The sequence below is a fragment of the Primulina tabacum genome, chromosome 10 (genome assembly GCF_025594145.1).
Source record: "Primulina tabacum isolate GXHZ01 chromosome 10, ASM2559414v2, whole genome shotgun sequence".
NCBI lineage: Eukaryota > Viridiplantae > Streptophyta > Magnoliopsida > Lamiales > Gesneriaceae > Primulina > Primulina tabacum.
Genome location: NC_134559.1, coordinates 2,775,186 through 2,801,788, shown reverse-complemented (window position 1 = coordinate 2,801,788; position 26,603 = coordinate 2,775,186). Strand labels below are relative to the sequence as shown.

At 35.0% G+C, this 26,603-nt stretch overlaps 4 protein-coding genes and 1 pseudogene across 7 annotated transcripts; 1 reads left to right on the top strand and 4 right to left on the bottom strand.

Annotated features, from left to right (window-relative positions):
- On the bottom strand, window positions 1-3,990 carry LOC142506162 (Golgi SNAP receptor complex member 1-2-like). 2 transcript variants are annotated; one of them, XM_075619321.1, is made up of 7 exons: window positions 3,711-3,990; window positions 2,800-2,966; window positions 2,380-2,469; window positions 2,240-2,281; window positions 1,024-1,153; window positions 865-912; window positions 1-314 (listed from the first exon to the last, which is right to left on the bottom strand). In XM_075619321.1, exons 1-7 carry the CDS (start codon window positions 3,871-3,873, stop codon window positions 274-276), a joined length of 681 nt encoding a protein of 226 aa, XP_075475436.1. In that variant the 5' UTR covers window positions 3,874-3,990; the 3' UTR covers window positions 1-273. The 2 variants fall into 2 exon arrangements, 1 of the variants encoding a protein (XP_075475436.1); XR_012804526.1 differs by lacking the exons at window positions 1-314; window positions 865-912 and adding an exon at window positions 1,542-1,625 and having other exon boundaries at window positions 919-1,153; window positions 2,240-2,292; window positions 2,380-3,984.
- Window positions 3,991-6,777: 2,787 nt separating this feature from the next.
- LOC142505273 (auxin-responsive protein SAUR36-like) lies at window positions 6,778-7,872 on the top strand. The gene has a single exon (XM_075618186.1). The coding sequence runs from the start codon at window positions 7,200-7,202 to the stop codon at window positions 7,683-7,685; it is 486 nt and encodes a 161-aa protein (XP_075474301.1). The 5' UTR covers window positions 6,778-7,199; the 3' UTR covers window positions 7,686-7,872.
- Window positions 7,873-9,513: 1,641 nt separating this feature from the next.
- On the bottom strand, window positions 9,514-12,660 carry LOC142505963 (uncharacterized protein At5g43822). 2 transcript variants are annotated; one of them, XM_075619099.1, is made up of 6 exons: window positions 12,348-12,658; window positions 11,947-12,065; window positions 11,590-11,769; window positions 11,326-11,382; window positions 10,766-10,833; window positions 9,812-10,259 (listed from the first exon to the last, which is right to left on the bottom strand). In XM_075619099.1, exons 1-6 carry the CDS (start codon window positions 12,477-12,479, stop codon window positions 10,216-10,218), a joined length of 600 nt encoding a protein of 199 aa, XP_075475214.1. In that variant the 5' UTR covers window positions 12,480-12,658; the 3' UTR covers window positions 9,812-10,215. The 2 variants fall into 2 exon arrangements, with proteins under 2 accessions (XP_075475215.1, XP_075475214.1); XM_075619100.1 differs by lacking the exon at window positions 10,766-10,833 and having other exon boundaries at window positions 9,514-10,259; window positions 12,348-12,660.
- A 267-nt stretch (window positions 12,661-12,927) lies between these two features.
- LOC142506007 (uncharacterized) lies at window positions 12,928-17,464 on the bottom strand (annotated as a pseudogene).
- Window positions 17,465-17,859: 395 nt separating this feature from the next.
- On the bottom strand, window positions 17,860-22,538 carry LOC142505360 (protein NRT1/ PTR FAMILY 7.3-like). 2 transcript variants are annotated; one of them, XM_075618324.1, is made up of 5 exons: window positions 22,432-22,538; window positions 20,644-20,731; window positions 20,317-20,534; window positions 19,393-19,955; window positions 17,860-19,045 (listed from the first exon to the last, which is right to left on the bottom strand). In XM_075618324.1, the coding sequence occupies exons 1-5, from the start codon at window positions 22,507-22,509 to the stop codon at window positions 18,187-18,189; spliced, it is 1,806 nt and encodes a 601-aa protein (XP_075474439.1). In that variant the 5' UTR covers window positions 22,510-22,538; the 3' UTR covers window positions 17,860-18,186. The 2 variants fall into 2 exon arrangements, with proteins under 2 accessions (XP_075474439.1, XP_075474440.1); XM_075618325.1 differs by lacking the exon at window positions 22,432-22,538 and adding an exon at window positions 20,804-20,923.
- Between the last annotated feature and the right edge of the window lie 4,065 nt (window positions 22,539-26,603).

Below are 26,603 nucleotides of genomic sequence, written 5' to 3'. Positions count from 1 at the left end.
TCTCTCTACGTACGCGCGTGTCTGTGTAATTACACTACGTACGTACGATATATAAATGCAATTTGAATGGCACGGGTTCAACAGGATATGTTACGGCAGATTCCTCGAGAAAAGTTAGAGCTATGCTATGTCACCATATCTTGCAATTGATACATGCCAAATTTAAAAAAGAAAAAAGCCCACGTTTCAGTGAAAGTGCCAAAATTTTAGACAAGGACTGTTGTCAATTGCTTAGCTTTTGTACGCAAAAATGAATGTCAAACTTAATTGATCTCACAGCTCCTTTACATCCGTGATTAAGCTACCACGCCCAACTGACAAAAAAAGTTGGATTTTTCGGACATTAGATATACATATGTTGGATTGAGTAAATACTGAACTTTCAACACATACATACCAAGACTTTTAGTGAATTATATTCATCCCACGAGGTATGTGCTTCCATAAAATCTCTACCGATCGATCAAGATCTACTCCATCGCAACTATTAAAGTATTAGTATAAATACTACAAAGATTTCAATTGTGTGTATGTGTGTTTGAAGAACCACAGATGCACAGATTTTGGCGCAGCAAAATATAAATCAGGTGACTTGTCAGCCTAACAATCTATTGTTAACAAGTTCAAGCTCCGATTGTCCACCTTAGTTCGAACAGACAAAACCAAATGAAATTCAATGAGCGAGGGACAGATCATTATTAGATTTTCTATAACAAAACTGCGAAGGGAGTGGAGTGCCTTGATTCTCAGAATTTAGAATCTAAATGGAGTTTTCTCTTAAGCAACTATTTCAGCAGACTGTGTCAATGAAAGTTTAGTGGATAAGACGTAGCAAAATGGGAACATAATTAAGAAATAATATACCAATTACTCTGTAGAAAGCATCCCTTGATCGTTTACTCCTGATTGAACCTGAGATGGTGTAATAGAAAATCAAGAATGAATGAATATTCAAAAGGGAAAAAAACAATATAAAATTTCTTTGAAAATTACTAAGTAGGCTTCTTCAAAAAAAAAATTTACCAAGTAGGCCACGAATGTAAGAAAATTTGTCACCGAGCAGTTTGACATTTCCTTGAAGATCACCAAACAAGGTCCTTTGAGAACCCAACGCGGTACTAGTTGCTTGAGCTTGACTTATCACATCATCGATCTGTAAGAATATGTCAAAACTGTTTAAAAGGGATAAAGCATGCTGCATGCCTGATCTTAACAAACCTAAACCTCTATATTAAACAACTACCTGGACAAAAATAACAAAGACAAGGACCAAAAAAATTGGCCAAAGAACACGCGCAGCGAAAGTCACAAGTGGCCAAGAAGATGAACAAAAATGAGAACAAGAACAGGAATAGTGCCAGTGATTCAGAAACGTAGCCATCATTTGTAACTGAGTTAAAAAAATATGACAAAAGCATGTGTAAGAACGGGTAGATCTATGAGTAGTCCCTTGTCGGCCAAATAAATTCCACTTGACGAATAATGGATTCAACAAATTCATCCTAATATTTAATAACAAACTTCTAAACCAGCTTACAAACCTGACTGTTACAGTTGCCATGTTATCACCTCAGAATTATTTCACAAAAATGACTCGTCCCTGCATCCTAATCCTTGCACTTTCCCTGTCTTAACAGAAGATGTATACATAAGCGCCCGATGAGATATCATCCTTATCGAAATAAGATTAATTTTGAGAAATTTCAACACCATTAAGTGTTTTTCGATAAAGAGAATCCCTAAAAATCAACATTACTAGGTCTCAGTTATTAACGTTAATGCCATTCCACCATGCAACAACCACGAGGCAAGGATAAACTTTAACTGCATCCAAGGGAAAATATAACAATATGGATGCTAGAGTATTTTTCTTCACTACCATCACACAAATACGAAATCCTTAAATGGACAATACCAGAGACGCACATTCAAAATATACTTCAAAATTTAGGAAAGCTCAAACATGTCGAAATTGCATCCTTAGAACCATATCAAACAATTCTAACGCCATTGAAACCGACATAGGGAACTTGGGTGAATATCATTTTTCTTTTAATTAGCCACAATGTGAGTGGATAATCTATAACAGATTGGGAGTCACTCAGTCAGTCTAGGCACAAAAATAAGGTAAATGATTGTGAATAAATTCCAATCCTTCCACATAAGTTCACCATAGCAAAACAGAAGAATTGTTGTGGGAAATTATCCAAACAATAATAAGCAGCTTTAGATGCCTTACCTGAGATATGAATGGCAGCTCTCTCCCGTAGCAACTGCATTCCTGTTGACCGACTTCCAGAAGTTTGCATAGAACACAACTTACAGCTTTAATAAGCATAGCAACAATTTATTACTAGTGGTTAAATCAACTTTTCTCACCTTGTACTCACTAATGTCATCTCTCACAGAATTAAGAAGCTCCGTGTGTTGACTCAATGAGATAATGCTTCCCTGGATACGCCTAAATTCCTACATAATATCTTAAGTCAATTCACATAATATGACCATGTTTGGATCATTATAAATAATTATCTTGAAAGAAATAATACTTTCTAGTATCTAACAAAGGAAAATAATGCAAATATATGATCAAAATTATTATACAAAGGTTTAAAAAATAATTTAACAGAATCTAGGATAACATAAGCCATCTCGCCCACCTTAGTATTAACTTCAAAAAGCAAAACAAGCGAACAAAATTAAAACCATTATCCGTTTTCTAAAATTCTATCTTAGCGTATAGATTAAAGGCCCAAGTATCATACGATGGTCAGAAGATGCCTGGTGAGAGTAAATAACATGGGTCATGCAGTATGTCCCTATGCCTGGCAACCTTTGAGTGACTGAAGTGGTAGGAGCGGCTGATGCTGCACATCTACTCATGTTATCGTTTATATCAAGCAAGCTTCTCAAGCAATGACTGAATCTGCTGGACCCAACAGTAGGTGAAGTAGCAACTACATAACCTGAAAACCGACTCAAGCAACAAAAACCCAAACACCAAGCTGAACAGAGAAGATGTAAATTAATGACATCCAGATTCAAGAAAATTGAAATCTTTAGAGCCCATTTAATTACCACAACACTACCTTGAGACGATACATTTCTTTTGCAGTGGAGTTGGGACAAGAAAATTGCAAAAAATTTAATTACTCACTTCTATAATTTTTTACCTTCAAGCTAAAATTGGGCAGAAATAAAAAATATCAAGAAAGAATTTCTAAACGGGCCAATTTGCCCTCACTGCACCGTGTGTGGCTCAGAATCTGCATTTCTCGCAGCCCAAGCCCCAGCCCGGGGAGGACCCAAGATCGTGCCAATGAGAAATATTTAAACTTCACCTCAAATTGTTCCATCCATGCAACTAAATAAATGACTAAGCAAGTGCCGACCTTCCGCTACCAAAGCTCATCCCCCCTCCCCTTGATCAACAATCACTCACACTTGTAGCAAGTCGTATAAGTTTCAAGCTCCATATTTCAAATCATCCACTCAAGCCTCTCCAACACGAAAACCATGAAATTTCACGTATATTAAGGTCACAGAGTTTACACGACAATAACAAAAAGAAATAAGCACTTGAATATCACCGTCCAAATACATCTTCTCGGCAGTAGCGAATGGCAAACGTAAATTTTTTAAAAAATTATAATGAAACAAAAGCAATTTGACAATCAATCCAAGAGCGAGGATGCAAATAAACAGCATACCTCCCTGGGTGAAGCCAGCGCCGATCTTCGCATACGAGGAGAGTTTTACCTCTTTCCGGAGTTCCTGCCATCCCGACTCCTGCAACGCATCCATTCGCGGATAGCGGACCACAAAGATCCGACCCGTTTCAATTAGTCCATAATCGGGTAAATCTCCGACCATGCGGCTGAAATGGGGCGGGTTGCGAGAATCAACCACTCGACAATGGGCAATCACTGATACACTAAAGGCTGCAGCTTTTTTCTCAGCGAGTCAGAGATGCTGACAAACGAGTCTTGGGTAGGGAGGGATAAGGATGCAAGGGAGTTGAGTCGGTCGAGCTTTTAAACGTTTGAGTTTGACTCGTTTATAATTGAGTCGAGCTCGAGCTTTATTTAATGAATATATTTATGGTTCACGAACTTATTTAAATTTTTATCGAACCTAAACGAGCATAATAAATATGAATAATAAATTTATATTTCCATCAAATTCATTAAAAAGTAAATTATACATTTAGAGAAAAATCTAGCATTCATATTAAAATATGTAAATTTATTATAATAAATAAATTTAATAAATAAATATATATATATATCGTAAGTAATATGCAAAATCAATAAATCAAATATCAAAATTATTATTTTTTCATCTAAGAGTTGACTCATGAACTTACCAACGAACATGTTCACGAGCTAACGAACCGAATATTATAAAGATTGAGCTTGGTTTGTTTATCTTAACGAGCCTCATTAAACGAGCTCAAACAAACTTTTATCAAATCGAACTTCGAATAGTTCACAAACAGTTTAGTTCATTTACATCCCTAAGGAAGGGTGAAAACGGGTTAATCCCGAGCTAAAAATCTTGTCACATTTTATTAAACGTGCTTTAGTAGCATTTTTTATTTGAATTTGAATTTGCTGCGGAAAAATAGAGTCTTCTGTGTATTCCAAAACTTCAATATTAATGCTTTATTATTTTTCTTGTAGTTATTTATTTTTAGGTATTTCATAAGAAACTGATATCAAGATTGAATATTTTAGACATAATAGCTTTAAAAACATAATCTATAATTATAATAATTTATATAGCATAGACTAACTCACAAATTTATATGACCGCGAAATGACAGTGTATCTCTTTGAATCAGAGAGAAAACGGTGGGAAGTGAAATCCCATATTTACGGTTAATGAGATCTTATCTATGTGAGCACTACCCTCACTTCAATTTCAATGAGTAAGATCTTGCCACATATACAATTTCAAAAAAAAAAGTGGGTTCTATATATGTATGAGCAAATTTTGCCCATCCATTCTATCATGGGGGAATGCCCACATGGATACTATGAAACAAAGAATTTTGATTTGTGGACTACAAAATTGCAAGTGAAGACAAATAAATCGGCGACTGGGTTGACCTGTTGAAGTATATGTGGGTCTCTGGCCCAATACGACGAAAATAAATCGGGCCCACTTTTTTATCTTCATCCTCGTCAAAGAGAGCCCAAAGTCGGACCCAGTACTATGTAGTGTGTGCAATCGTGTACGGATGTTCGTGCAATTTGTACATCGGACGGCTCGAATATTGTGGTCTTTTTTGTAAAAAAGCGACGACTTTGGAACTATCTTCCCATAATCGCACGCCCGCCTTGACTTGTATCTCATTAAATATTCAGATTCAATTTCGTAGTTTTTTCAACTATAATAATCTCTCTCACCATCGTTATTTTTTTAAAAAAACTTAAATGAAATAGGAAAAATTTCATCAGTATCAAATTGAATTTTATTATACATTAAATTGAAAACAGATTTATTTTGTGTGTTTTTTTTAAAGTATTCGTTTATCCAGCCCTCTATGGCCAATGCGTGTCTCAAACAAAATACCACGTCTCAAACTTGAGAATTTGATTTTAAATAAGTTATAACTTTATTAAAAGGTTTTTTGTGAGACGATCTCACGAATTTTATCTGTGAGACGAGTCAATCCTAACGATATTCAAAATAAAAAATAATATTCTTAACATAAAAAGTAATACTTTTATGGATGATTCAAATAAGATATCTGTCTCACAAAATACGACCTGTGAGACCGTCTCACACAAGTTTTTGCCTGAGTTTATTGTTGAAAGATATGTAGAAAGAGTAGGTCTCTTGTGAGACGGTCTCACGAATCTTTATCTGTGAGACATGTCAACTTTACAGATATTCACAATAAAAAATAATATTCGTAGCATAAAAATTAATATTTTTTCATAGATGACCCAAATAAGAGATCCGTCTCACGAAATACGATCCATGAAATCGTCTCCCACAAGTTATTATTATATACAAATTAATAGACGAAAGATGTGGATCGTATTTATAAAATATTTTAAAAATTATACATATACTCGAGCATTATTTATTTTATTATTTTGTGGAAAAAACACGCTTGGGTAGGAAAGATGTGGCGCAGTTGGAAGTTGGGATAATAAAATAAATCGGGATACGTGGCAGTTCTCAAGTTGACCATTCAGCCCCCGATGTTGAACACAAAGCTCTATGGTAAACTTTATATTACTTTTTTTTTTGTATGATGAAATGAAATTAAATATTTATGGGTTAAATTTATTTTCTCTGCTCAAATATTTCAAGGATATAGAGTGAGTTCGTTTGCAATGCTTGTCTGATGTCAATATGGACGAACTAATTAAATTAAATTAACTAAATATGTGTCCATTATCGAGACTACATGAAATTCGATATCAAAGTTTTTAACAAATATTCAAATAAATATACATTAAGATGCCTTATGGATATGGACTAATCGAGTTAGTAGAGTAGGGCTACACGAATTAAATTACCATGAATTTGATTAACTTATCATCATCTTCGTTCAAATTTGTCGCATAAGTGATAAGATTTGTCTAATATGATTTATCTCGATTGGTTTTATTTATAGATTAATGCTAAATAGAGACTTTATTAGATATATAGCAAAAGATAACGACAAGGGTAAAAAAAGAAAAAAAAAAGATAAGATTCAATTTTTTAGAAATATATAATACAAGAAACCTTATAATATGAGTCCAAACCAATTAATTCATGTCCATATTTTTCATGTAAGAAACTTCTTTATACCTTCGGCAATTCAAGAACCGTTCTGGTTCGTTTGACTTTTTCACGGATCTCTCTCGTTTAAATGTCTCACACTTTTATCGAATCTCCTGCAGTTTTCCTCCACCATTTGGAGTACTTCTCCCTACATCCTCCTCCGCCGGAGACCACCTCTTCCACCGCCACAAAGTCTTGGCCTCGGAGGTACTTCACTTCCATGGTTGGAAAATTCTGGTGTCATGGTAACTGCTGCGGAGCCAATTAAATCCTGCTAATAATACCCAAGCGTTTCTCCGAGGATTCTCAAAATCTAAACTCAAATCCAAGAACCTCTCTCTGAGTTTGTTTGTTGTACACTCTTTCCATTTCGTGTTTCAACTTATTTTCTTGAAAACAAGGGGGAAAAAGACATGGGCAGAACTCGAGGTTTCTTGTTCAAGCACCGGGTCGTCGCAATTCTCCGGCAGGTTTCCCGGCACCACCGTGGCCGGGTGGACCGTCAGGAAGCCAGCGGGGTAAAAAAACCCATCTCCAGGCTCATCAGCTGGACACATCGCCTCGGGAGTAGATTAGCCAAAGCTACAGCATCCAAGAAACTTGATCCTGGTCGAGGTATCGCCCGGGTTGAACAAGTCCCGGCTCTTGAAAAACCCGCACCCGTTCCGAAAGGGCATCTGGCGGTGTACGTGGGCCAAAAAGATGGGGATTTTCAGAGGATTATGGTGCCTGTTGTATATTTTAATCACCCTTTATTCTGTGATTTGTTGAAAGAATCAGAGAAAGAATACGGATTCGATCACCCGGGTGGGATTACCATACCCTGTAGGATGTCGGAGTTTGAGCAGATCCAGACCCGAATCACGACAGTTCATTGTTCCCGGAAGAAGATCCGATAAAAAGTGATGGCTACTTACCTCGCCGCCATCCGCATCAGTGGACGACAAAAAATATTTAGCTTTTTGTAAAATATACTATTTCTATATTTTTTTTTCATTTTTATTTTATTTGTCTAATTTTATGGATTTTGTATGTTGAAATTAGTTTTCGGTACGCTCTACAAGGATTCCTTTTAGATTTATGTTTTTTCCTCGGAAATATTATCTAAGATTAATGATTTTCTAGATAATCGAAGTAGCTAAATGGATTGGCAAAGGGTCCATGTCGATGTAACTCATGCTCATTTTATGTGTATTACATGGTAAGAAAATGCCAAATACTGATAAATAGATTAAAATTATCTAACGGGATAATTTGATAAGAAAATGTTATTTCAGGACTCGACTCAAATAACTAGTTCCAGGAAAAGATTGTTCAAGTTCGTATATACAATTCTTAGACATATAATTCAATCAATGAGAGAAAATTAACAAAAGTAAATATCAAATATTTCATATCCAAAAAATTTCTCGAAAAGTGAAATTACATGTCAAATACTAATAATATTTTTAAAAAAGTTAAAATTATGTTAAGATCCAATTCATTATACCACTGGTAAAGACTAATTTATACTGGAAATATAACTTCCCAGAAATATATATATATATATATATATATATATTTGAAAATATAATCACCTCAAATGGGAAAAAGTGTTTTTATTCCACCGAAAAGATGATAAAATTTTGGAAATGAATTCCACAACAATCAACAATTGTGCTCGATGCAGACCATGTCATGTATTACAAAAGTGGTACGTAGAGTGTGTGATTGGTCTTAGAATTTCATCATTTTTTTTAAAAAAACTATTGATGCTATGGTTGTGGTTGAAACTTGAAAGAAAACGGAAGGTATGATCCGTCTACTTACTTTTATATTATATTATTATTATTTAGCATAAATCTTTGTTTTTATTTTATAGTTTACATAATGAATTATTTATAATACAAGATTATATATAATAAATTGAAAAATGAGATTAACATAATCATTAGATTTTGTCTGATGCACTTGCGATATTTTGGCATGACTTGACTTTTAGTTAAAAAAAAACAAAAGCAAAAGCAGAGGGAATAAATGGGCTTCTCCAGACCAAGGAGACTTAAACAAATCAGCTGCTCAATTGAAGCCCATTCCATTGTTCTTATTTCGTCAAATGAGTCGGTTTCAAATTTCACATCATGGGGCCTTTATTCCACCCCTTTTTTACTTTTGTCTTCAAGGTGAATAAATATTTCAAAAAGACTGCAAAAAAACAAAAATGTTCTACTACATGGTGTGCAATATTTGAACGGGCAAGGGAATTCGACAAAGAAACCTTTGTACTCAAAACATATATAAATAATGTTCGCGAGAGATTATAGTCAACGAAATGTTTAGAAACTGTACATAAAAACTGAGAAACACATAAAATAAGCAATTGCAAATAGAGAATCTATAGCACCTGAAAGTGGCTTAAAAATTCTAAACTTTGAGGCATAATTGTTGTGAATCAAATCGTTATTGGTTTACTTTTTGACTCATTATATCCGTTATCCAAATTTCCGAATCCAACACTAAATAAATTTCAATATTACTCTTTTATGGACATTCTAGAATGAAAATTGTGTTTTTTTGAAGAAAAAGTATCATAGTGGACACTATCCTATATGAATCCCACCATCATGTCAATTGTAATATTTAATTGCAAAGCGATCCATATTAAATATCTTCAACTAAACTCACTAAGCTTCTGATCATATAGTCAGAAAATTTCTCATACAGCAAAAATAAGAAAGAGAACCCAAACAAACGCTCGATCAAATCCTTAAAAACTCCACCTCTGAGTCTCTTTTCAATAACCATATTGTTCTTCTTCTTCGTCTTCCTCGTAAATAACATCCATTTCACCAAATCCCACGCCTTCATCTACTGCGGCTGCACTAACCATACCAAACGAACCTCAACTCCATACTCTCCTCCATGACCAGCTCCTCTTACACCACCCTCTACAACTCCTTCACTCTCGGAACGGACCCCTCGACCGTCTCGCCCGAGGGCTCAGTTTATGGCAATGCAGAGGTGACTTGAACACGAAGGACTGCTCCGTGTTAGACGTACATTTTAATGCACAATAATTCATGGTAGGTACTTTGAAATAGGAATGTTGGTACGGCTTAAGGTCCATTCAAATGAAACCGTGAGCGAGACAAAAGTTTTAGTTGTCGAAAAATCGTGAACCCCAATTTTCGATTTATTTGGATTTTGCACAACTCGATCACCAATTTTCTTCTTCTGACGCACTAAGTCTCAAAATCTGCAGTCTCTATTTACAGTAGGACATCAAAACTTCATAAAAATCTACAAAACGACCATCTTTCAACAGCAATGAATCATGACTAATTAAACCCTTTTGCCCTCCAAAGTTTCACCAGGTAGAAATTCCACATTTTGAAGGTCATGAATAATCAAGACACCTTCGATATGCAGAGACCACTTTTATTGATCATCTCAAGAGATTTCTTCAGCAAATATGATGTCGTATATGTATTGCACTGAAACAGCAAAGTGTAGATATCAGTACGCGGTTCACCTAAGATATCGTTAAACTGTGCGAAGTTGGAGAACAAAATAAAGAAATAAGGGTGACTGGAGGAAAATTTTGATATGTTAGAACAATGAACGCATGGTATTTATTATACAGTCTTAACAACAATATACTCAGGAAAAGGTTAACCTCTGAGCATTTTCACGAGAAAACTTGCACGCTCGAGTCATTTTTAAAAAAAAATTATGAAACAGAAGAACCTGTAACACATGCATATTCCATTGAAAGTAATTGTTACCGTTTCAATGTCATATATTGTGTACAAAACACAAAGTAGAGACGCCTTGTATGCTATTTTCGTGTTCTTTAAGTTTAAAAACATTTGTTTTCTTTAACATCTGATGCCATTCATGATATCATGAATCATGTAACTGCTAACTAAAATTGGATTTCAAGTTAGGAACATTATGGTACATTCCACCATTGGTATTTCCGAAGGCAACTTGAATTCACCTTCTTCCTGATGAATGTTTGGTTGATCAACCAGGAGTTGCTGAAGGGCTCCTAAATCAGCACTTGCACTGAATCGGAAAAGGGCAATAATTCATGAATATAAATTAGCATAAGCTAGTTGATATGTAAGAATAACAAGCATTAGAAAATCGAAAAAAGCAAAATGTGAAAATGAAAAAAGTGAGAATGACTCTCTAACAATTTCAAATTCCGAACTGAGATTCAACGTTAATATCTTATTCGAGCTGGTTTGGAACTTCATACGGTTTGCTGATTTTTAAAGCTCAACTTGAGCATGGCCAACAGGAATAGAGAAATACATCGAACTAAATTGAGTCCAACTCAAATACAGCTCCAGTTTCATGCTATCAAAACTTGTTCGAGTTTGACTTGTTAAGACACTCAAGCAGTCAATATAAGCTCAAGCTTGATAGAAAATCACAACCACAATTAAGCAATATGTCTCGAAGCTCAACTCGAGGTTTTAACAACCTTACTTCCAAATTGAAATTACATTTTTTGAGCCAGATGGTACCTTATGGATCCTAAAATCAATATACCTGGGTTTCAGCGCAAGAGCCGGAAGTGCAGATACCACAGATAGTTTAAGAAGATACCTGCAGGATAGGAGAATACAGGTGAATATATACCATGCCACAGAACTCAAATGCACAAAGTGAGTTTACACCCTCCCATCACTTATATATCTTAGAAGTAGGGACAGAATTGATTAAAAATTTGAAACTTGCAATGTACGGTCCAAAAACCACTAATTTCAACAACAATAAAAAATTGAAAATGTGCAGAATTTCTGACGCACATACTCTGCTTCATGCATATCTTCAAGAAGCCTAAGTCCATCTAAACAATCTTCAAGACTTGGTTTTATGCCGATCCGTTGCCTCAGCTGCTTTGCTGTTGACTGGGAAGAACCCGCTCCATCCAGTTGCCGACTATCATGAACTATCTTCTCGAGCGATGACACAACTCCACGAAATTCTTCCCTTGAATTCAATTGCCAGTAAAGAAATGAAAACAAAAACAAAACTGTCCTTATTTTTACATTACAAAGGTCAAGGTATGCAACAAACAGCTTGTATCCCAAAAGTTTTACAAAAATGAATAGTAATCTTCAATATGCTGTTACATGAATATAATTATAACACCTGAACAATACTTACAAGGTGTTGTTCATTGAGAGCAAGATGGTTTGCAGTGACTCCATTTGCTTCCCTAACACAGCATCTTCAATGCCCTCAACGCATTTCAAGATTCCATAGTTTCCTGAATCTTGAATTACCTAAGCATTAAAGTTCCAGAAAGACAATTGAAAAGAGAAACTTCAAATTAATACAAACCGTAAAAAGATAGAATAGTAGTCTTCGATAAGCTCTTACATGTATGCACTAGCATGAAACTTGTACATTGATAAAAACACGTCATTAATATACACACGAAAAACCATGTGTAATTCAATTATATGCATGTAACACGCTTATTAGAATATCATTTGCTTGGATGCATTCACCTAATACAAGGAAAGCTGATTCGAGCACAGAAATTTAGAGCGAAAGAATTGAACCTGCAACCTCTGAATAATGGAAGCGGCATTAGAAAATTGTGAAGTCAGACGAATTTGAAGCTCATCCCAGCGGCTCAATTCGGCCTTGACTTTTCTGAATTTCTGCTGATATTTTTTTATAATTGAGTCCATCTTTTCAGAGAGCTTAATCAATTAAACCTCAGAAAGGAGTAAACTGATTTTTTTTACCCAAAAAAATGATAGAAAAACCCACTCGACAGGGTTAACTGAATTCTCCGCCGACAACCGGCGGCGGAAGCGGGGTGACGAGATGGTGAGAGAACGATATGTGAATTGACAAATGGGAACCAATTTTAAGTATTTGCAGTTTTGGCCCATACCCCTTCAAAATTTGACCGATTATTTAATTTTATAATTATAACCTACAAAACTACGAGAATGAGATGTAAAATATAAAACTTATATTTTGGAATGAGTAGGTCTCTTGTGAGATGATGTATACATGCAAAATATACATTAATATCTTTTTAAAAAATCTGAATTGAAATTATTAATATTCTAAGAATTTGTTTGATTTCTTATAGAAATAATAACAAATAAAATATATATATTTTTTATTTATATCGTAACGGAATTCGTTTTATCCGAACTAAACAATATTTTTTTGATATATATATATTCCAATGGACATCCATATATTTACACGAGTAGATCCTTTTTCTTTACATGAATGAGGAGGGTGGAGGCTTTTTCGTTATCACCGGAATCGAACCCGAACCTTGCCTATAAGAGGTTTATGTCGACTCCATTATTATGACCGTGTACCTGCAATATGTAACAGGTTGGGTTGAATTCTTGTTTACTCTTCGGAAATTAAGCTTCAATGTCTGGCCCAGGGTACGCGGGTAAGCTCATGATACGCTTATCAAGCACATGGCACCCAATTGTAAAATGATAAAGACTTTGATACTTCGATCCCTTTAATCCAAGAATCTCATGCACTGTCAACAATTCACAACGAGTTACAACAGGAAATAAACTGCTCAAGATTGGAAGCAGAAATTGCAGAAACTCACAAAAAAAAATTATATCAGCAAGATTGCATTTATTTTGTTCTTTCTTTCCTAGTAAATCAAGAAATTAGTAACGCATAGAGAGTTGATGATTTAAAGATTCTTGCCACCACATAAGATAATCAAGAATGATGGTAAAGACTCGTAATTGAAATCTGATACAATACCAACAAATTTGGTATGTTTTATAGCAGACAGAAAATCAGTGGTACATATAAGTGAAAAATATCATGGTACTGTACTGCTCAATCCCAACAACACAACCAGAGTCAAAATTAATAACAAATTAGAGAAGTTGAATTGCTAATTTTGAAGATCTCAAGGAAGAAAAGTTGTAAAGACCCTGAAGTTCTGATAGCACGAAAAGCTTAAAAGATTGCTGTTCAAGAATGAGTATGATCCCAAAACAAGGGGTTACATCATGAACTCCATATTCAAACATTAGCAATCACATTACCAGGTAATCACCACCAAGACTGGCTCGTGTATGATATTGAATAATTATTTCAGAAATGATTGATAAAATGACAACAAATATCAAATGATCTTCGCGATGTCAAGTATAGTGAATATAAGCACGAAAATAGGTAAATGAAAACCAGTGCAACAAATTACAGTTTGAAGTATCTTGATAAAAACCAGTGCAACAAATAACAGGTAGAAGTATATTTATAAGAGCATCGAGCCTTTACTCCTAAAAAGTACAATACTCATCAAACAAAATGTAGTCAATTTCTAACAAGAACAACCATGAACCAAGGGGGATAGGGACAACAATTTCAAGAATGCTAGTTTTACACAAACAATGAAGGGACCAGAATTGGAAGTGACTAGGGAAATTTAACTAGTTACCAAGACATTCGACATTTGTGGGATGAGGTGCCAGTATTGGCCAATTACATGCACATTATTGGTAATGAAATGTGTAAATCCATGAAAAGATGTATGATTATCTTGAAGTTAACAAGGGCTAAGCAGATCACCACATCAACACTAAGGTTTACCATTTGCCTGGACTCCACCAACTAGTATGTATGGTCAAATATCAATAACTAAACCAGACCGAAATAAATGGCATTAAATTTGAAACAAAGGAGATTGTTTAATTAGTTTTATTCCAATGCCTTGCATGAATTAGAATTCATTCTTATAAGCAATATTTGACCTTTTGATTAGATAATCAAAGATAATAACTCTGTCACTCTCAGCTAATTTTTGCATATCACCATTGTTTTCATTTTCATTTTTATTTTATCATTGTCTTTTAATAGGAAAGGGCAAGAAGAATTATTAACAACAAACCTTGTCTCATTTGCTTTTACAACATTAAAAAATCTAGAGTTCTAATCCAGTGTCAATGACAACTCTAAAAATCATTCATCATTCCATATAAGTAAATTATGGAGGGCCAAGAACCGACATTTGGCTTTCATTTATCCATACTCAATGAAAAATAGTAAGCATAATAGTTGTATTACCATATAAAATAATTTCAAATGTGCAATCATCTTACCATGTGTATTTAAAACGTGCAAAGTCATCTTACCATATAATGATAGTCGATGTATAACATATATCACACCATATGTATGCTATTTCGAATCTGACAGCAAACATTCACTTTTGATTCCTGATGCAAATTTTCACATTGAACAAATATATTATCAATATTTCTAAATGCAATTTTCAAAATGTAAATACATCATGAATCACCTCGCAATATAGATAAATCTTGGACCATCCAACCCAAATTCGTACTATCTTGGTCAACTAATATTGCTTCACCAAATTAACTTTGGTCATGACCTAATTAACCCAATTTTCTGAGTCTGCTCCGATAAATACCAGCAGTTTGTGCCAGTAAAAAACACCAACACAACAATGCCGAGGAAGAGAACCAGATATGAAAAAATATCCAATGAGAATGAGAGAGCATCCACTTTCAAAAAAAGGGTTGACAGTTTGTTCAAAAAAGCCAAAGAACTATCAATACTGTGCGGAGTATACATCTGTATAATCATTCTGAATCCTTCAGATGGAAATTTAATCACGTGGTCATCCGAGGGCGAAGTTCAACAAGGACTTTCAAGGTTCTTGAGGTTTCCCAAACAGGAAAGACTCAAGAAAATGGTCTTGCATGAAAATTTCTTAAAGCGGAGAGTGGATGAGGAGACTAAAAAATTAATGAAACTTCGGAAAGAGAACGAAGAAAAGGAAATGGAAATCCTTATGAATCAACTCATGAATGGTGCTAGCATTGATGAACTTGATGAAAGACAGTTGAATGGTCTGCTTTTGTTGGCCGATGAGAAGATAAAAATGCTTGAAAACAGGAAAGACGATCTTGAGAAACAGCAAGGGCAACTCTTTATTGAAGGTGAAAGCAATGGTTTTGTCATGGATACAGACCCTAAACAAACAGAAATTACTCACTCCTTTGTGGAAAATGAGGAAGAACTTCCTGATGACCTCAATCAAGTATGGCCATCAATTTATTTTCCTTGAATTCGGTGGTATGTTTCAGGCAGATACAGCGGTTACCAACCTGCCTTTTAGCAATATAAATAAAAGAATAAATAGCACAGAGACTCTTGATCTAGAAAACTTGGGAGAACTATTGTTTCAATTAAATTAGTTCATTCAGGCTGCAATACATAAGAAAAATGTATTAAATTAAATATTTTAAGAAACTGAAAAGAGCATAGGTGAGAATATCTAAACTTGAAAATTAGACTAGTGTCTTAATGAGAAAAAAATTATCAATATTGAGAACCTTGAACGATTAATTAGGTTAATATTTAATTAATAACTTATCCACTTTGGGCAGAAAATATTGGCAAGTGCTAACATATTGCTTGTTCATGCTAATTAAACAAAACCCAGAATCATATGTTCTAACTGTTAATGAGAAGGCAGGGGTGTCAGACCAGAATGGTGGCCCTACTTTCAGCAATTTCTAAAAGACATGGAGGGCGGATTCAGTCATCTTTCTCATAACTAAAAATTTGGAGGGAAAAATGGACTGAGAGGAAGAGTAATGCCATAATAGTTTCAGGTTACCGCACTTATAAAACAGCCATGTACATATGCAGCACAAAATGCCACACAAGTGGAGTTGAATTCTAGTTCAAACAGAAAATGTACATTTACATATGATTCTGGGTTTTATTTACCAAGAGCATTCGGTTTCCCCTTCCACTCAAGATTCGCAAATTTAGACAAGGCAATGCTCAACTTCTCATAATCCACCTCGAACTCACCTCTACCGCTGGGAAAAACCAACAGAATGCAATCAGAGTGCTCGAACTCAATAGCTGGCATCTTCTCTCCGATGGGCCTGCTGGGAATACTAAAATGGGCAAAATTTGTTAGCCCCATCAACTTCTTCAATTCTTCACAGCCTAACCCGTCTAAAATCCTTGCATCACACCCAAGCCCAGCTGCCACCATAGAAACTGCAGCTGCCGCATGCCCAACATCGTGATTACAATACCTAAACGCCCTATCTCCATACTTACAAGCCTCCCGCCAAAAAATAGACGAGAACCCGATAAAAAAAGAATCTTCGGGAAAAAAACCGCGAACATCAGATTGGATTTGAACAAGAGTGATCAGATAAAGCATTGACGGGAGGCGAAATGATATACGCATCCGTAGGATGTAAATTCCCGCTGCTAGGATTCACGCGTAGCGACCAGGTTGAGAATCCAGTCGTTTTCTACGCAGATGATGCTAGGGAATTATAGAAAAACTTAGAAATGGAAGATTTCGAGATAGGCTCCGGCTTCGGTAAAGAATTAAATATAGTCAAATAGAAGGGGAATTCACCTCATTCTCCGGGGGTGCAGCAGGCAGCAGCGGTAGAAGATCAGCGGAAAGGTAGCGGCGGAAGGGATTAGGCTGGTTAGCCCAGTCGAGACCGTGAGGGCCACGTGCATAGTTGTTGAAGGAATGCTTCGTTTGATTATGGTATTTCAAAACTTCGGTAACTTGCTCTTGTTTTTCGTTGCTGTCATGTAATGGTGATGTAGCAGCGGGGTTTGCTGGGATGACGTGAACATGTTGAGAAATGGAACGAGATTTTTAGCAGCGGCAGTGGAGGAGAAGAGAAGGTAGAATTAATTAAGTTAAAGAGTTTAATCGCAGCTTCTCGTTTCTTAAAAGAAAGTAAAGTCTTTATTTTTTAAATATTTTCTATCTCAGGGTGGAAGTTGAATCGGTTCTTTCTTTCTTCTTCCGATGTTTATTTATTTATTATTATTATTATTATTAAAAAACTAATAAATATGAAGTATATATGCACATAAAGAAATAATTTTTTTCCCATTAAATTAAAAATAAATATCTACGCCAAAAAACAAGGATCTTTTGAATATGTATAATACAAATATATTTATATTTTGCTTCTCGTTGAGATATTCATCTCAGTTGGATGTGTCTCTTGTTTCTTGCTCTGTAACATTCGGAGATTAAAGCAGTTATAGAATTCAATGATTCACTAGTTTTGAGTGATGTGTCCACTCCAAGAATTACAAGATTCTTGAAAACAAGCAGCCCGGAAATAAATGAACTGCGGAAATTTCACCTTTGAATTCATGGGCCTTACAGTACTGTCTGTAATCTTAGTATCTGCTAAAGCATTCTCTCGGCTATAACCGGAAGAAAATGAAATGTTACTTTACATCAGCTATTTAAATTGTTGCGTTTGTTCAAATGACTGATAGAAAAGAAAGATGACTTTTTTATTTCAAGATCCCTGCATTTTCTGTAGTTTAGACTAGAAGATTTTTTCACCCTTCCTCGAGTCAAGGTAGAGCTGTTGTTAATTCCTTTGCTTCCTCTCGTTTCTCATGTATGATACACTTAAACCGGTTGGCACATGCGACGAAAAGCACAAGATCTAAGGATATCAAAGCTGCTGACAAGAAAAAGAACCGATCCATATGGCCTTCGTTCAGATTCGTAGGTATCCAACCCGGTTTCCCATTCTTTGATGTGATTTTCATCACTAAAGTCACTATTATGCTGCACAAGAAACTACCTAAAGCTGGAGATGCCATGGATAAGCCAAGTCCTAAGCTCTTCAGCCCGTCCGGTATTTGAGATGCAAAGAATTCCCATTGTGCAACGTAAATGAATGCTTCAGAAACTCCCACGAGCACATACTGTGGAATCTGCCAGAAGATGCTCAAAGAACTTGTGTCTCCTTCGTTAGCGTATTTCAGTCTATATTGCTCTACGAGGCCAGAAAATATCACGGCTATGATTGAGATTACCATTCCTATACCAATTCTTTGCAGCTCGCTCGGAGGGTTGAGCTCTTTCTTTGTTATCTTGATGTATAATGGTACAATGACCTTCTCGTAACAGAGTATGAAAGTCGATGTGCTTATAATGTCAAAAGCTGTCATACTGGCTGGGGCAATGTGGAAATTGAAGATCTGTGTGTTCATTGCTGCCCCTTGCTCGACGAAAAGAGAGAGAACTTGTACAAATACTATTGATGCTACGATGGTGCAGAACCATATTGGGAGAAGCCTTAGGACGCATTTCACTTCCTCAACTTGTGTCACGGTGCAAAGATGCCATGGATTGGGAGCTTGGCCTTTACTTTGCAGCAAGATCTTGTCTGATGGAGTTATAACAGCTGCCTTGTCAAGGTACCTGTCGACATAAGAAGCAGCATACTTTCATTAACATCAATGGGGAAAAGCAGTTGTTTCATGTGGTTAAGACTTCGGCCAATCGTTAAGTTTAACGCAGAGCTATATGAAGAACTCAGAGACTGGTTGGAGTCACTTAAGGTGTATACGTGGGTGGAACCACAAGGGAATACGTGCATTGGCTATTGTTAAACTCGTAGATCCCACGTTAGTTCCTCGTGGGTCATGCTCGTGAGTTGTGGATCAACAGTACACATATATGACTAGAAATAGCATAGACAAAGATTTTCAGTGGTGGCATCATCCGCAGCAGGTGACAAGTGGGATTTATGATTTAAATTAACTTACTTAAAATCGTAGGTATGTGATATTCTTCGACTACCATCGCCCTTTTTGTTGATGGCACGAACTCCATATAGCTCATCTCCACATGATGGTAAATCTACTTTCAATTTTCTCACAAAAGCAACCACCACCTGAAAGAATCTTGATACGGGGTTGCCAGAAGGCCTAGTGTGTCTATACCTTAACGTTCCACTCAACAAGAAAATCAGTGCCACAAAGCTACAAGAGGTTGATATCCAAAATGCCAACACCCATTCCCCTATATTTTGGATGTAAGCCAATATTGTCTCCGCAATCAAGGACCCAAGATTCAATGCAACGTAGTAATAGCTAAAAAACGTGGTTTTTGACTTGTTTTCTTCGGCGTCTTCCTCGTCAAATTGATCTGCACCTAAGGTTGCAAGTGCTGGTTCTATAGCCCCACTTCCTAGAGCTAGTAAATATGCGGATACATAGAAAATCGCAACTTTTTCTGGGGACGGTTGGTTGCACGGATCTCCCATCTTCCCACAACCCTTTGGTTCAAGCAAGAATATCTGAGTTGACAAAGAAAATAGCACCAATCCCTGCAACAACATTACAAAGAAAAATTCATACAACACATGATCACAGATTATAAAGACTCCTCGTGGTCGAAACTTGAAGCATGATATATATGATATTTCAAAGATAGGAACAATCATATGTAGTTGTATTAACAAACTAAAAATCATATTCGAGCCATCTTTAGCAAACCAACAAAAGCAATTATATACAACACTAAAACAATTATCAACCTATCTCCTTGTTTACTTCCCCGTGCCCTGAATTTAAACGATAACGTTTAACGTCTTTATTTATATAACCAGAAATTAAAACACCAAGTAAGGAAAAGAAACAGAGGAAGTACTAAAACGTGAACATTTATCAAGTCAAGAGATTACTCACAACAACTAGAACGCCTTGAAATACAACACAAGTCAAGTATCTTCCCAAGTATGAGTCGCTGAGAAATGCACCCAACAGCGTGCACAAGTTAAGTGTTCCCATCCAAGTACTAAAATTCTTGGCTGCATCCGCATTCGACTGCCTCAAAACCGATTTCAAAAACAGAACCATGTTCACTTCCACACCAGTAAATGCGAGTGCAGCAAGTCCTTCGCTTACTGAGGAACAAGCATTCGATCCAAAGCAACCAGTTAGTTCAACAATACAAAATATGCTAATCCCGAGTACTGCATATATATGATCAAAACAATGTAATTTTATCGATACCAAGCAACAACATTCCGGCTTTCCATCCACCAGTCCTCCCTTTCATTGCCGGGTTGCCATACATATCAGTTGTCCCATCTTTGGTTTCCTGAGTGTAACAAATTGTTCAGGCTCAATAAAGATGAAACTTGTGATGGCAAAATTGAGTTTGTGTACTTACCATGTGTTTGGATTGAAAGATTTTGAGAGAAGTTTAAGAACCAAAAATTTCAAATTTATAATATAACAAAAATTCTCTATTTTTTCAGTCGCTTCCATTAAATCATTCGATCAACATTATATTATATATCATTATACTTAACATGATTTAAACTGTGAGGGAAAAAAACAAAAAGAATTCCAAAGTTATACTAATAATTGGTAGCTAGAATAAATTTGAATATATTATTATACTTAACATGATTTAAACTGTGAGGGAAAATATATATATTGTTGATATTTATATTTTATTTTGTGTTATCTACACTTTATTTCATTTGTAAAATATGTGTCAAATTTATTTACAAATGAAATGTAAATAACAAAAAATCGAGTGTATATATCAACTTTCATATATGCATACGTATAGTTTTGTTATGTTGTTCGTCGTGCCCACCTATATGGCAACCGATGAGGTGATATTCACATATTGGATATGGTGAGGATATAGGTGGACAACACAGTAAAATTGTCTATATATATATATAATATAAAGTATTTATTTATAATACATCCAGCAGACGGTTCATGATACTCACTGAAATTTATAAGCCAATATAGGAAATTATAATTGATACTAATTCTTTTTTTTTTTTTGACGAGATAGTAATTCTTTTAGATGCATGAACCTTTGCTATAAAAATTGAAAAGGAGAAATCCAAATTATTGCAGTGAACAGGCCACTACTTAAGTCCAATTTTAACTTTATCTGAAAAATATGAATTTCATTAACTATTTTCCCAACTGTATTAATGCACGCAGTCAATTTAATTTCTTGGTAATCACAATATGGGGAAAATGGAAAATGTTAGTAGAAGTCAAGATTGTACTAAATGAAATTAGCGTCGGTTCCAAAAAAAACAAAACAAAACAAAAAAAATATTGGAGATAGTGAAAATTTGCAGAAATAATATAATCTAGATCATTTGAAAATATTTACTTAAATAAATTACATTTAAATACGCCAGATTTTTTAAGTGATTTTATTTTATTTCTCAAAAAAAAAACATAAACGAATAATTGCTGTCGATTTACACACACCACCACCACCACCACCACCACCTTCTAAGAAACAAAAAAGACAAAGGAAAACTTTTATTTGATTATGTTGGTTTGTGAGTGAACACAGAGTGCATAAACCCTAATCATAACAATATATATGTATATTTTCTGTACTCATAATTAATCATTCCTCAACATACATTTTTTTTAAAATACCAAATCTTCGTAAAGTATATATATGAATTGATTGCGAATAGATTTTGCAATATGATTGTGTTGTACATTTCTTAATTATTAATAATAATAATTAACAAACCAAAAGATGGATATGTTAACAAACAACAATTAGTAATAAAAATGATTGCACCTGCAGTTAAATGCAAATTCCAAATGATTATGTTGTGCATTTTGTTTAGCAGGTAGACCCCGACTGGGTTGGAGTAGAGGAATCATTTTGTTTTTTTTTTAAAAAAAAAACAAAATTTAATCTTGAGCTTCAGATATAATTCTTTGGTTGAATCCAATGAATAAATCACTTATTTTTCCTTACTTTATTTGGAGGCATTAATTTTTGCTCTCCTCGCGTACCTCAGAATCATTGCATGCAACAGCCGAAACGACGCCAGTAGAAGCGCTGCACTGAGGTGCGGTCGCCTCCATGTCCATTTCTTGGAAAGCTATAGCAAAACGAGATGGCGAGCAAGGCAAAAGAGGCAGTTGCATGCCTATTTATTAGCTTTTCTAACTAATAATACAGTATAATTAATAGTCCTTTCTCTGTCCTAAAGAATTATTTGTTTTTTAGTACATATTAAAAAATATATATATAAAAGCAGAGTTTTTATCAAAAATAGTAATTTTTCGCCAAAATGTCATTTCTAAAAAAGTAAAGATATATCATGAATATTGAAAAATGTGTACCGCAATAAATGATAACTTCGATTATTGATTGTATTGATTATATCAATTCATTTAATTCAAATTTGAATTTAATTTATTTTTATATTAAGTCAAATATAATTTATGTATTATATGTTTTTTATTTTTTTATTTAAATTGAAATTAATCTCTATTGAAAACATAAACTACATTAAAATTTTGCATTGATTATATCAATCAATTTAATTTGTGATATGATTTTGTGTTACTATGATGTATTTAATTTTTATTACAAACTGTATAAATAAATTTTAAATACAAATGATTGCAATGTTCAATATCACTTGATTTAAAAATATTTTTTTATCACATGTTAAAAAATAATAATATATAGCTTCTCAAAAATTAAAGAATTAAATTTGTATTAAGGTTGGTGGTCGACATCAATACACTGAACATGATAAGCATCATGTCATTGCCTTAGGCTAACACAAGCTAAAATTTTGATATGTGATAGTGATTATTAGCCGAAAAAATTAATCGACAGGCGTTGTATTTAAGAAAGTTTTTAAAATTAGCGAAAAAATAGTTTTTACAATTATATTACTTTTTCAATTTAAATGTCTATTCATTTTTCAGTAATTTTTGATAATATCATTCCGTGCATCGCACGGGTTAAATACTAGTTTATTGTAATACCCGAGTTTACGGCCAAACTCTCTATTTTATTTTTATTTAATTATTTTAAAAATAGTTACATGTTTTTCTTACTGCATACGGAGATATTAGTAAAATATATGTATAATTAAATGTAGAACTTTAAGATTTTAAATGGATTTCACAAGTAATTTGGGAAGGATGGAATTCGAGTGGCCATGTTGAATTAGAGTAGGTGTTTTGTGAGACGGTCTTACGAATTTTTATATGTGAGACGGGTCAATCCTACCGATATTCACAATAAAAAGTAACTATTAGCATAAAAAATAATATTTTTTCATTGATAACCCAAATAAGAGACTCGTATCATAAAATACGACCCGTAAAACCGTCTCATACACGTTTTTGCCGTTGAATTGATGGTCCATAACATTTTTTTTTGGTGCATAAATTTGACTGCATTTGAAAAAAAAGAAAATTGTGAGAGTGGATACGTGGGAGGCATGCAAATAGCGACGGCTCCCAGTGGCAAAAGGGCAAGATTTTGAGAATAAGGAGACTCCCATGCAAATGCTGATGCTCCCCAGTTGAAAGGTCGGGGGCACATTTTCAGAATCATTTCGTCAACAATTTAACATTTCTAATTAACTACATGCCTTTGACCCATTACTTGTAATAAATACGGTTGTTCACATTCAACCACTATACACACACACACATACATCCTTGTTGTTTAATATTTGTGCATGTAATATTTGGTATAAATAAAAAAGAAAACTGTAATTTTAGTCATCTGATATGTGGGGGCCCGTGCTCCTGATTAATCTTTAATGACCAAACAACTAGGATTTATTAATGTAAACAGCGAAAGCGATTAAAAATTTTCTTTTTGGGCCAATAGAAATTTCGACATGACCTTCCCGTAAGTAGGACATCCCAAAAATTTTCAAACAACACAAACAACATTTATATACTCGAAATAAAGTCATAACATCAATTCACAACCCTATAGCCGCACTGGCCAGGACTAAACACATATAGAGCCGGCAAGGCTCGATCACACAACTATCAATACAAAACATCATAACAATAACAGTACAGCTACACGGGGCATATCCCCGGTAAATGTATAACTCCATAATATAGTATATATATATCTGGGAACTCTCAACCATGACTCGACGATTGGGCACCACTACCTGACGCTCCACCAGACGCGTCAAATCCTCCTGGATAACCTGCTATGGCATCAAAAACAACCACATCATAAAAAAAAACGAGGGGTCGGGCCCCAGTACGACGAACCAGTAATATTACGACAAATATAACTGACATGAAATAAAATCAAGTAAAATGCAATGAAATGCAATGTAATGCGTGTCGGTAACAACAAAATAATGGATACCAAAGCGGAGTCCAAATGAAACGCATCAGCAACAAGAACAGTGGCCACCCGTGCCAGGACTACAGCAACGTAATATCATGCCGCCGCTCATCCATGCACGTAGCATCGAGGGTACGGGAGCGACCCGCTCAGTCCTCATGCAAGTCATCAGGAGTGCTAATCCTACCCACCCACTCCATCCATGACGCAACAACTCGATAGATCAATATCAATAGCAATCAAATGAGTCAAGGCTCGAAATGCTATGCCACAATAGTATCAACTCAAATAAATGCGTGAATGCAATCACGTATTCACAGAAACACATAAGGCACGCCACAACTCATTACAAAGTACTTAACGTCATTTCACATCATATAGACGTCATAATAAAACATTCATGCGTACCTCAACTAACTTTAATTACCACAAAATATCTTAAATCATCAAGAAAGTCCGGTAAATGCCAACTCAGACAAATCACCTGAATATTAATTTAAATGGTCTTATCATCATATAAAAATTCTAGAACCATTTAAATTCACTAAAAATCCAATTTCAACAATTTAGGCATTTTAAATTTCTAAATTCTCAATATTCGACTAAAATACCTAAAATCAATTATTTCTATTTTATCGTCGCAAAATATCGAACTAGTTGATACTCGATTTATTCATCTCATTAATTCAAAAATCCCTTATTAAATATTTTGAAATTTGTTCAATACCTTGAATCAACTCAAAGTTTGTACCTACATCCAAAAATATAATCAATATCAATATTGATATCAAATTTAACCAAAAATGGAGCACCCTTAAACAATTTCTGGAATAATAAATTATACTTCAATATATATACCAAAACGAAGCTTATGACCTAGAGAACAAAAGCCCTCAATCAATTTCCGAACTCCGGCGACGTACGGTGACGATTCAGCGGAGATAGGGTGGCGGGTTTTCGAGAATCTCGATTTTTCCTATCAAAAGTGGTATCAACGGAAAGCTTTCGTCGAGAGGATTCCGAAACTATGCTTACTTTCGAAAAATGAGCACCGACGGCAAAGATACGGACGGTCAAAGTGACGAGAAATTTTTTTGACAAAGAAGAAGAAACTTTCGGCAAATGCATACAGGAGATTCACGATTCTTCTTTTTTTTTATTTTACTTATTATTTAACTTACTCCACTTTGGGCTGGGCCTTGGCTTTAATTTGGGCTGGGCTCTCACATTCTCCCCTACTAATAGAAGATTTCGTCCTCGAAATCTAGTATACACAACATTTATACAAAAGTGGTTTATAAACATTTACCACTGATAGTACATAGGGAAATCAGAATACATGGAATAAGTTATTACATTTTCAAACAAATGAGGCCATTCCTGACGCATTTTAGCCTCCAATTCCCATGTAGCTTCTTCTCTCCCATGTCTACTCCATTGCACCATAACCAGTGGAATCGTCTTATTCATAAGTTGTTTTTCTTTACGATCAAGAATTTGCACTGGATGCTCAACATAGCTAAGGGAACTATCCAACTCCACCTCATCAGTCCTCAAGACATGAGAAGGATCCGGCTCGTACTTTCGTAACATAGATACATGAAACACATCATGTATCGCAGACAAACTCTGTGGTAAATCCAAACGATAAGCCAAAGTGCCAATCCTCTCAACAATCGCATATGGACCAATATAACGCGGAGCTAGCTTCCCTTTGCGCCCAAATCTCATAGTACCACGAAACGGTGATACTTTCAAGAAAACCTGATCGCCAACCTGAAATTCTAAAGGCCTGCGCCTTTTATTAGCATAGCTGGCTTGACGATCCTGTGCTGCTTTC